General features: G+C 39.7%; 1 protein-coding gene across 1 annotated transcript in view; it reads left to right on the forward strand.

Moving 5' to 3' along the window:
- The window catches only part of PTP4A2 (protein tyrosine phosphatase 4A2), a 12,800-nt gene extending 5,244 nt beyond the window's left edge, over nt 1–7,556 (forward strand). The window contains exons 2-4 of the mRNA XM_004705020.2: nt 4,204–4,334; nt 5,614–5,688; nt 6,883–7,556. Of these exons, the coding sequence (XP_004705077.1) occupies nt 4,204–4,334; nt 5,614–5,688; nt 6,883–6,991 (315 nt within the window). The 3' untranslated portion in view covers nt 6,992–7,556. The remainder of the gene's footprint in view (nt 1–4,203; nt 4,335–5,613; nt 5,689–6,882) is intronic.
- Nucleotides 7,557–12,442: the final 4,886 nt, after the last annotated feature.

The raw sequence follows: 12,442 nt of genomic DNA on the forward strand, positions 1-12,442 counted from the left end.
TTCCCTTGGTGAGCCACAAGCACCTCATTTGCATAGTTTGCCCCATCATTTGGTGGAGGTTAGACTGTTGGTTAGAAGGACCCTGTCCAGTAATTCACAGCACTGCCACCTGTAGACTGCTTTCCTAAGTCTTTGGTTTCATCCTTTCTTTTTCATCTGGGCAGAGATATAGTAACTATCTTACTTGGCCATTCACCAGCTTCTTCGACCCTAGGTGCTACTCACCACATGAGATGTAGAATGTATCAGATATTCTTAAGCCACTTAAGTTACAAAAGAGGGAACTTCATGGAATAATTTTATTACCCTTTTGTGGGGGGTTCTTAATTTTGGGGGGTTTGGGAATTTCTTTTTTTAAAAATCATTTTATTGGGGGCTCATACAACTATTTATTACAATCCATACATACATCAATTGTATAAAGCTCATTAGTACATTCATTACCCTCATCATTCTCAAAACATTTGCTCTCCATGTAAGCCCCTGGCATCAGCTCCTCACATTAATTTTTTTTACATTAATTTATTTTTTATTAATCATTTTACTAGGTGGCTTTTTGCAAATCTTCTAGCAATCCATCATTCAATTGTATTAAATGGACTTGTATATATGTTGCCATCAAGATATCCAAAACATTTTCTTTCTACTTGAGCCCTTGGTATCAGTTCTTGTTATTCCCCTCCCACCCTCGTGAATCCTTGTTCAATTATATATTGTTATTTCATGTCTTACACTGTCTGTTGTCTCCCTTCACCCACTTCTGTTCTATCCTTTTTAAATTGAACTCAGAAAGTTCATAGAACATTTCCATTTTGGTGTTGTGGGTTAGGCACTGGGGTGCTATAAACCCAAAGTTGGTGGTTCAAATCCACTAGCTCTCCACAGGAGAAAGATGAGGCTATCTGTTCCATAAAGACTTAATAGTCTTAGTCCCCAAGGTGCAGCCCTACTTTGTCCTGTATAGTTGCTGTGTGTTACAATTGACTTGATGACAACGGGATGTTTTGGGGGAGGAAGAGAAAGGGAAAAATTATTTAAATTTTTTGCTTAGTTTGTTTAGTTACTTAATATTTTGTGGGTAACTCCTAGGGGGCAAACAGAGGGAAATGGTAAGAAGACCCATTTTTTAAGAGTACAGTTCTGATAATTTTTTGGTAGATTTCTGAGAAGTTTATGCATGATTAGATTTCTTTTGTAGTTCAATTGGATCATAAAATGATTGGGATTATTTCAAATTATTCTTAAGTATGTTTCTTTATAGAAAACAGGAACTTCAGGCAAAATTTGTATACATTTTCCCCAAGTAGTTTTCTTTAAAAACAACAATAAAACAGCCTTAAACACTACTGCCATCAAGTTGATTCTGACTCAGTAACTCTCAAGGACATGAGGAGAACTGTCTCCCTGGTTCCCGAGACTAAATCTTTATAGGAGTAGAAAGCCTCATTTTTCTCTCGATGGTTTCAAACTGCCGACCTTGTGGTTAGTAGCCCAATGCATAACGCCACCATTTTGGAGCAGCTATTAGAAGCATGTAATGAAATAACCTTATAAATGTAGGTGTCTTAGAGTTCTTTGTGGGAAGGCAAGGAAGAGAACTGGGAGTTATTAATAGAAGGAATGTAATCTGGAGGTGTTAGCAGAGGTCATGCTCCTGTTTCATGTTGATAGGCCATTGTGTGGACTGTGAAGTTGGGAAGAGGCAGTTCATGCAAAGAGAATAAATACTCTGTTGATGAAGGCAGACATTTCAGACCTGATTCATAAAGCTTCCATTTTGAGCAAGGGTTAAAAAACCACATAAACCAAACAGTCAAGCATTTTCTCATTACTGTTATTTTAAGAGTGCGGCATGGTAATAATTTGCTTGCATTCCTATTGCAAATAACAAAATACCTGGATTGGGAATTGCTAGGGATTATTTTATACTTTATTATTTATTTTGGTAAGTCAAGAGTAAGCTTTTGAGTGAAAGTACTGTTTTGGATAGTACACGCACACAGACAGGAATGGGCCATCTCTGGAAAGCATGAAGAGACGTGGGGAGACAAGGCAAAGGGGAAGGGGAGTGGGAACAAAAAGCTAAACATAAAAAACTTTCTACATAAATTCAGCCATGATTTTTAAAAAGACAAAAAAATGTAAGTGCCTGAAATAGAGCATAGTACAAGCTTGAACATTTTCCTGTGTTGTGAGAATATTCTTCAGTGGCTTTAAGTCAGCTTGTTTGACAGATATGGTGTGGTGGAAAAATGGATGGCTGACTGACCGTGGTCTGTTTGAATGTTGGTACACATCTTTGTGAAATAGAAGTTATTTGAAGAACTTGAACTAGTTTGTAGAAGAGAAAAGTAGCTCTGAAATTTATTTCAGGTCTTTCCATCTATGTTTTTGTTTGATTTTATTGTCAATAGCTGTGATCCTCAGATAAAATTATAGATCTAACTTAGAGCTTGGAAAAACAAGATCATTTAGAATTAAGCCGGGAATGCTTCTACTTTTCCCAGACACAACAATTTTAAGATAGTTCATTAGTATACTTCTGTTAGTGTTCTTCTAGGTGAAGAGGGTCTTGGACATTATGCCATGAGAGAGTCTGATAATAAGAGCATTCAGTCCGTTGAATGTCCTTACAAATCTGAGACACATCAGGATAGACTAATGATGATTTCAGCAGTGTCAATTTGAGGTTCAGATGTTTCCAAATTGATATTTTAATTTGTTAGCTAGAAACTCCTGAGTTATGTTTTATGTTACTGTCTCTTAACGAGATATGTTTTAGAAAAGATTAGAGGGAGAAACCTTTTAATTAATATGCCTACTGGTTTTGTTGCTATTTGTTGGCAAACTCTGGAGTTGGTGACATTTTTTATAATGAAAACCGCCCACCACAGTCCTCTAAATATTGGGTGTAGGTGAAAACTCAGACATATAGTGCTGTCCTGGGTAATAGGCTGCAGAAGGTTGGCCTTTGAACTGGTTCATTCAGGTTTGACCTCTGCTGAGAATTTGCATTTCCATTGATCTACTGAGTTATACTCTATATTTTGACAAGTTTGCTTAATAAGCATCACCTGGGAATCTTGTTAAAATGTAGATTCTCATTTAGTATTGGGGGAGAGGGACTTCAGAAAGCCCAGGGAAAATTCCATTTGTCCACAAACTTTTTGAAGCCCTGATTGGAACCGAAAATTCTCAGCAGGGGCTCTACCTGAACAGGTTACAAACCCTGATATAAAGTGTTCCAGCAGTGCCGGAATGACTGCGGAGGCAGTTCAGTGCACTGCCACTGTTCTCTCTTTTAGTATCTTAATGTATCCTTATCCAATCTCAGACAGGAAATTCCCAGTGTTCTTCCATTTCTAGTCCTTAAACTAGACCAGAAGAGAGGGCATGCAAAACGTGAATTCCCCCTTTGAAAGTTGAGTTAGATTGCTTCCTCATTACCTCTGGCTTTGCAGCAAAGATGATCAGGAATTGGTCTTCGTTGAAAGCCTAAATCATAGAAGGCAAAAAAGAGTTTTTTGTTCAGCATCTCATCCTGTGACATTGTATTTGTTAAGTAGGATATTTATTAGCTTAGGTAGGGCTTTAAGAATATTTGACACCTCTGTTTTTGTTTTTTTTCATACATAAACACAGACAAAGATGGTAGTATTTTCCCCTTATCGCCCAACAATAGTTTTTTTTTTTGTCACAGAGAACCTTTCTCCAAAGAAAAACTGTCAGAGTTTAAAGTCATTTCGAGGATAACCAGAAATATTATCAGATCCCAGTGAGACTAGTTAGTACACTTCTTTGTGAGAGTGGACTTTAAAACCAAAATTACATTTGTTGTATCCTCTCTTTGTCTTGGCTTTAATGACAGTGTTCTCTATTATGTGTAATTACTATTGTATTGCATATGATATTTGGGAGACCTCTAGCTTCTTATCACTCTGATCAAAGAGGTGATACAATATACAATAAAATTAGATGCTTATGAGACTGACTACTTCATTGAGAAGGTGAATTTATTTGGCAAACTTGAATTTAGGTGTTGGACTCCTTTTCAGTAGTAACCAGAACTCTTTGTAAGAATATGCAGTAATTGTACAGTGAATTCTGTAAGGTCTGCCTGTGTACTAAGTGTGGTTCATGGTGCATCAGGATGGCAATCTTGTAGAAAATACCTATTTAATGCCAAAGACCTTTTCTTTCCAGGATTGGCCATTTGATGATGGAGCTCCACCCCCTAATCAGATAGTAGATGATTGGTTCAATCTCTTAAAAACCAAATTTCGTGAAGAGCCAGGTTGCTGTGTCGCAGTGCATTGTGTTGCAGGATTAGGACGGTAAGTTCTTACCTTTTTGTCTCTGACTTCATTATTATGCCTTATGGAAGTCAGCTGAAAATTTCACATTGGCATTTCTAAGACTAAATAGTAAATTGCCTGAAAGGAAAGGAAATGAGAGTAAAAACTGCTGTAATGATTCCCCAAGATAGGTTTTTTTTGGGGGGTGTCTCTGGCTGTCTGATTTTGATGCCATAGTAGGTTTAGGTGATGGTTCAGCAGTCCCTTTGAAGAAGCTGATGTAATGTAATTATCTTTGAGCTAAAAATAGTCTTAATTCAGTATTTACCCCCCCCCCCATCAAGTCTTTGATGTGGGCAACAAAATTAAAGGTATTTTAGAATTTGAAGAAGAATCTATACAAAGTTTATTCTTGAACTGAGATGATTGGGAAGTTATTAGGTAGAGAGCAGATGGGTGAACTTTACACTCTTGGAAAGGAGATCAATGAAGAATGAGAACTGACTTTGATGGAAACCCTTTTTCTGTAGCATTACTTGGATTGGTGTTGCATCATTCAGCAGCAGCAGATAAAATGCCAATTTATGATGTGCACTTTGACTCAAACAGCGCAGACTGCTGCTGCCTTTAGGTAGTGCTGGCTCAGACTGTTAGCTCTGCTGAGCCCTCTTGTTTGCTGTATTCCTGAAGGGTCAGAATTTCTGTCTTTATTCCGAGGCTGAGGGTAATGTAACTTAGAAGCTGTCTTAGGTGGTCTAAAGCTGGTGCCCTGTAATGTACTTAAAAAAACAAGCAAACAAATACACTAATTTGTTCCTTTGTTAGAATTATATATAGATAGCTAGACATAGAGAGCAAACTGCCTGGAATTAATTCTCTGGCCCTTTCCTAATTCACCAAGAGGATTTTGTTGTAGAAGTTTAGCATTTTAAAGTGTCTAATGAAGAAATGATATTAAAGTTAATTTGGGATGAAAATACTGAGGTGCTTGAAGTAATGAACTTGGTTATTTATTTTACTGTGCTGATAGGTAAGAATTCAGAGAAGAATTTTTGATTGACATAATAATGAGAAAATTTAGAGTTAATGTGACATTTTAAAGAGTAAAGATCTCTAATGGTGTTAGGATTTACTGCTTTACTAAGAATAGAGAATAATGGTAGAGATATTATACTGTAGAAAATCAGATGTTTCAGGAAAGAGGCCCAAAGCTTAGTCTTGCTCTGATAATATGTAATCTAGGGTTTTTATTGTTTTTTGTTTTAATCTTTTAATTCTGGTGACGTGTGGATAGTGACGAGTGGATTTTTCTCTGCAGGGCACCTGTGCTGGTTGCACTTGCTCTGATTGAGTGTGGAATGAAGTATGAAGATGCAGTTCAGTTTATAAGACAGTGAGTATGGGATTCTATGTCCAGAAACACAAAACCTATTGTAAGATCATACAGGAGGGGTTTTGGAATCCATTCAGTTGTAGAATAAGATAATTTGCCATTTTTGGCTTAGAACATTGAAGATTTAAAAAGAAAAGCAAATGTAAAGAGACTTAGATTTTGCTATAGGCTCCCAGTTTTATAGATTTTCTCATGTGAGTGGCAAATTTGGATATTATAGAACCTGTCCTGTGTATCATTTGAGAATCTAGGGATCTTGAAAGCCAATCAGGGGTCCTCAAACTTTTTAAACAGGTAGCCACTTCACTGTCCCTCAGATCGATCCGTTGGAGGGCCAGACTATAGTTTAAAAAAAAAACTATGAAGAAATTCCTATACACACTGCACGTTTCTTATTTTGAAGTAAAAAAACCCAAATGGGGCAAAAACACCGGACGGGCCAGATAAATGTCCTCAGCAGGCCGCAGTTTGAGGACGCCTGATCTAGATATTAGGGTCTTGTTGCTCTTGGGTTCCTTTTTATGAGTGTAATTCTTAGACCCTGTGACTAAGAGGCATGGAAAAATCGACTGAGGTGCAACTCATCACAGGACTCCACAATGACCTTTTCTGGCGCAAAATCAAGATGATGATATCCACACGGAATCTTGGCATCAGTCTGGAATAACGGGACATGCTATTTTGTTGTGCAGAATTCTTTGGCAATCATTATCTTGCCCTTTCCCTTTCATTCCTTTTTAAAAAAAGGTTATTTGTGGCAGAAGGCACCAAATGATAGCAGATCTAGGAACAGAACGTATTTTAGAGAATGCTATCTATATATCCTGAGCACACTTTTTCAACTTCATGCTGTTTTCTTTAACATCCTACATACTTTGCTGCCGGTTCTAATCTGGAGAATTTATTATTGATTTTGGAAGAGAGTATATATCTAAGGACAAACCATTCTTAACTTTATTAAACCATCAATAGACTCTAGTGAAAGTTAGTAAAACAGATTTGTCTCTCCGAAGGCTCAGAAAGTTGATGCCTCAGACGAGCTATTTCACTTGAAGAAATAGTGTTGTATGGGAAGTACGCTGGTTTCCAGCTGTGTGTGTTGAAGTTAGAAAAGCCTTGAGCCCTAAAAATATTGCACTGTAGTGAATCAGGCCATTCTTTCATATGCTAAAGCTACCATTCTTGTATTTTCAGAAAAAGAAGGGGAGCGTTCAATTCCAAACAGCTGCTTTACCTGGAGAAGTACCGACCGAAGATGCGATTGCGCTTCAAAGACACCAATGGGCATTGCTGTGTTCAGTAGAAAGAGATGTCAACGAAGGCTGGCTTGAATGTGGCAGTTAGAGGGAACTCTTGGTACCTGGAAATGTGAATCTGGAATCTTAACTGTGTCATCGAAGTAGTGATGGATTCAGTTCTCCTCAACCACTCCTAATGATTGGATCACAAACAAAAATGAAATCCCTCTATAACGTGAATAAAATGTGTAAGAAAAGAAAAAGAGAAAGGAAAAAGGGATTAATTCGGCGAAGGACGAGCTTGCTAATGTTGGCGTTTGAATTCCTGCCAGGATTGAATTATTAAAAAAAAGTATTTTTTCTTTTTACCTTTACAAAATAGGTCTCTAAAGGAAAACCAGCAAAGATTAACCTGTACAGACCATCTGTTGGGGGCACATCGCACTCCCTGCAGCCGGCTGTCTTTTCTTTTTCTTCCTTTAATTTTCGGAGGGGAGGGTATAGTTCACCCCTCTTTTCTTCTTCCTCCCTCCCTGATACAAGTTGTAGACGGAATAGGAGAAGTCCTTGTGGCTGTAGATGTGCATGCAATCTGGCAGCCTTAAGCCTACCCTGGGCTCTTATAGAAAACAAAACAAAAGAAAAAAAAATACCAAAAAAAGAAGAAGGTGGGGGGGTGGGGGGGAGAAGCAGTGACTTCCATATTATATGATCCAGGTGGTTTTTAGTCTGTACCGATAAGGATATTTGTGTTGCTTTCTTTGTGAAAATAATCCAGCGTTAGTCAAAGTAGCCAAAAGCCACTTGGTATTGGATTTGGTAAATTAGTGGGGAAGTAGAATTGTAAAAGAGGAATTTCTCTTCTCAAGAATTTAGCTGAGAGAATTGAATTTCTTCCCTTTTCCAACCAACGCAGTTAAGTGGGTGACTCGGCAGCCTTTGTTTTCTGAAGGGAGGACTCTGGGGATCGCTAAAGGAGTACCTGGGCAGAGCCAGCTCTCAGTCTACACCTCATAGTACTTGGTATCATTGCTCAGGTCTACTGGCCAGTGACATCACCAGAGAATGCTGGTAGTTCGAAATGTTAATTTCAGACCGAGTTATACTCAATTTTCAGAAAACGGTCAAAGGAGTAGGAGCAAAGACTCACTATTTTGGACGTGAGAAATGCCTGTGATGGGTATTTTCCAACCTGCCCCTGGTATGTACAGTTCAGTTTTAACCACTGATTGCCTTGTTATTTTCTTACTAGGTTCTTTTTGAGATAAAAAAAAAAAATCGCTGGTTTAAAACCAACAATGCCTAGTGAGTTTGTGTCCCCAGGCCATACAGGGTAGAAGAGAAACAGAGCAATTCACCGACCGAGTAACAAAGAGGAGACTGTATTTTTTGTGCAGTGGGGTAGTCGTGTTAGTACAGATCCTTTGCTTGTTCAGTGTGCTCAACTAGACAAGCTGTTTCTGCCCCTTTGCTGGGGCAGGTGTGGCCAGGCTGCACTGACAACACAAGTTGAGGGGCACCATCAGGAGCTCTTGGGCTCTTTCACCTAAATAGTACATAGATAGTAGTGCTCTGCTTTGAAGGCTCTAAATACAGGTTTGGGGTCGTCTTGTCCTGCTGGAATTTGCTGTGCAGAGCCATAAACTTCCATTGTTTTCGGATCAGGCAAGGCCAGTGGGGGATGGACCAGGACCGTGTCTCACACTGATGATACCTCAGATATTGGCCGGCTATATGAACTGCCTATTTTCCATTGCCGGAATTCTTGATTTTTAACTAAATGGAAACATGTAGATTTTCTTCTTCTCATCCCAGAAAGCAAAACAAAACAATGCTTTTTGAAATTGTTTCTAGGCTTTTAAAGTGAAAAATAATGGTACTGTCCCAAAATGCGTTTACTTCCAGACACGATGGTAAACTCCTTTATCGTAGGCTGAAGATCACCTACCCGCTAAGCTCAGATCGACTGTCTGCTGACTCCAAGGGTTTTGATCAGTACCACAGCAAGCCATTTCCCATTGACATGCTGTGAGTTTTATGATTTGGGGTGTGTGTGTGTGCGCGCGCACGTGCTCAGTGTCCAGTCAGTATCAGTTCCTGCCTGAGTTAGGAAAATTACATTCCTGGTTCTGTGTGAGGAGAAGGGTGTATAGGCAACATGAACTATTAAGCCCTCATTTTGTTTGAAATTACAGACTGATGTTAATTGTTCTCAGAACTGGATTTTTTGCCCCTCAGAATTAGACCTTTTTTTCTTCCTTCTGGATTTCATGAAGTATTGCTAGCTAAAGCCAGTTTGATATGGTGAGAGAGATGTCAGACTGATAAGGAGGTGTGCAGCCTGATTTCAAACCAACCCCCTGAGCCCTTTTAAAGAACAATAAAACATATTTTACATGCTCTTTGTGCATTTGTTGATTTCTCGTCTGCTTGGGAACTTGCGTGTTTTCAGTTATCAGCTTACTTCAAGTGAAGTGAAATGAAATTGGGAGTTCAAAGATTTGATGGGCAAGCTTAATGCAGTTAGGGCTACATCTGGTCTATTTCCTGGTTTGGTTTTGGTTTATGGACACACTGTAAGGATTTAGCATTTTGTCTCATTCCAAAGGATTTGTTTCCATCACAATTAAAAAAAAAATTTTTTTTTAACAGGGAGCTTGTACAATCCATAATTCATTTAGGTCAAGCATAATTGTAAAGTTGCTACCACAGTTAGTTTCCAAACAGTTTCTTCTCGAAACTCCTTGATAGCAGCCCCTTTTATCCCCGCCCTCCCTGCCCCCAAGGGGCCTTATTGTTATTTATTATTCTTTTAAATGGTTTTTTTGGCCGTATTTTACTCCATCCAATAAATCCATGCACCTACAATTCTGTTATTCACTCCCCTCAAGTGGGATTATACAGTCATCCTTGCTGTCAGCCCTCTCCTCCCACCTTGCCTCCTCCCCATATCCTCAGGGAGTCATTACTGCTGTTACTGTTTCTGAAGGGTTACTGGTATCTGTTGTGGTTTCTTGCATTGAACAGTTAATAATACAAATGGATCTACCCAGGTCTAACAAGATCTAATGAAGTAAAACAAAAAAAAAACCTAATAGTAAGGGGAGGAAATATTAAAAAAACTAGAGTAGTTACGTGTTCAACCAGTGCTAAACTATCCCTTTTGTGTGGCCCTTCTGTGAGGTATTGTCCATTTGTCTTGCAGGTGGGATTTGGATCTCCACTTTGCCCACACCCCTTCACATCTATTTGATTGTTTGTGAACTTCTGATACCCATTCCTGTCAACACCTCATGATCACAGGCTGGTGTGCTGCTTTCATGTGGGCTCTGTTGCTTCCTTGTTACATGGTCACTTGATTAACTACAAGCCTTTAAGACCCCAGACACTAAATAGCCAGGTACCATCAGTTTTCTTCACCACATTTGCTTATGCACCCATTTTGTCTTGTGCGATCATGTCAAGGAGGTAAGTATCATGCAACACATTAGAACAAACTGTTTAGTACTGAGGTAAGATTTAAGTGGAGGCCCAAAGTCCATCTGCTACTTTGTGTTTATATATACATGTATAAATAAAGATACCACCAAAAAATATACCCACATTTATGTAGTTACATATATACATATCTATGTATATAATTTTTACTATTTTTCTTCCCTCCTGCCCCACTCTCATGTTCAACTTTAATTCCTCTTGGATGCATTTTGATCAAACAGGAACTGGAGTGCTACACCCTCCTCACCGTCAATTTTAGAACCCTTGCTATTACCCTGTCCCTGTTGTGGCTCAGTGCTCACCTCCCTCCTCCGCCTCCTCTCCCCTGCTTCTCATTGCTGTCTCACCTTGGGATTGCTTAGTCTTGCCTATCTTGTATAGATCGATACCAGTTAAAACAATCATAAAGTTTCAAGTCTAACTGGTATCCTGGCCCACGGTTGATAAAATCCAGCAGCCTGGCCACCCCCTTTTCTTACAGGGTTCCATATCCTGGGTCCCGCTCACCTAGCAGCACGTATGCCCTGTTCTCAACACATGTCCGAAAAGTCTGCATCCTACAAATCCTCATTGACCTTTTGCAGTCAGGGATGGAGCCGTCTGGTGTACCCCACCTCACCAGTGTTAACACCTTTAGGCTTTTAGTATAGCTCCTTTGTGAGTAACTCCCAACCAGAACAGATGAGGTGCCAAATGCTGCCCCTCCAGTCAGAAGTCTATGATGGGGATTCCTCAGGGACTTGGTGGCTTTGCTCCCATTGCTGGTCTGTTGCACTCTCCTCTTGGTTTCCCGCCATGTGAGTGGGTCAGACTGGCTACTCTCCCTGAACTGTATCTTCAGGGCTGTCCTGCAGCGCTGTCATCTAGGGAGGGGACATAATGTCTCGGGTTGATGCTGACCCTGCAGTCCTCAGTGAGCTGCTCTGAGCAGGAACATAGCCCGTCCTCAGGGACTGGCGCACCTGTTGGAGGTCTGCTCTCCCTTTCCTGTGGAGATATAAACAATACCCTCTCCTTGACTGGATTAGTGACCTGGCTTCCCATTTATGTCTCTCTTTTCTTCCCCCACCCCTCTTTGGGCCTTAAAGGCATCTGAGAGGGGGTGTGGAGGAGGGCAGTGACTCAGTACAGGTGCTATCTGGATCTTTTTTTTTCTGATGGTGTATGCATCACTGAGTTTGGTGTGGCTCATACCAGAGTATCTGACTGGTCCTCAGCCCAGGAATTATGTGTTAAATGCATTTTTCTTTGCCATCACAAGTTTTGATAAAAGCATTGAAACTTTCCTTGAACTCTTAAAGAGCAGGGAGGATATAGTAAATTTGTACATCACAAGATGTGGGGCTGGGAATTTCCCTTAAATGCTGGCCGAATAGCTATCCCATCTATCCAGCATGTTTCTGTGCTAAAGTACTCGGAATGAGAAGACACCGCCCTGTTTTGGAGGATCTCAGTCTAGATGGTGGTGTCAGACGTAGACGTAAAACAGTTGGTGGTCAATTTGTTGATCTGACTTATTTTTCACCTCCCAGTGTAGCTTCTTCATCACCTGGTTCAGTCTTTGGTCCATTGTTAAAAATCAAGTTTGGTTGCACAATCGATAGCCTTACCCTTTTGTTGCCTGGCTAGACTCCATTGTGGTTGACTTCTCCACCTTCTCTGCCCTTACACTTGTGCAACTGAAGGTGCTGATTAGACTTCTGTTTAAAGTCATGATCTCAAATGAACCGTACTACACCTGGCGGCCCTATATTTCTATTTACTCTTTCTAAGAAGAATCTTTTTTTAAAGAATCTTAAAATTTGTTTTCTTTTTTTTAATCGTTTTATTAGGGGCTCATACAACTCTTATCACAGTGCATATATACATCAATTGTATAAAGCACATTTGTATATTCATTGTTATCATTCTCAAAACATCCGCTTTCCACCCAAGGCCCTGGCATCAACTGCTCATTTTTTCCCCTCTGTCCTCGCTACTCCCTCCCTCATGAACCCTTGATAATTTGTAAATTATTT

Source organism: Echinops telfairi, unplaced genomic scaffold (assembly GCF_000313985.2).
Source record: "Echinops telfairi isolate 266 unplaced genomic scaffold, ASM31398v2 ScPeMD7_7457;HRSCAF=8495, whole genome shotgun sequence".
Classification (NCBI taxonomy): domain Eukaryota; kingdom Metazoa; phylum Chordata; class Mammalia; order Afrosoricida; family Tenrecidae; genus Echinops; species Echinops telfairi.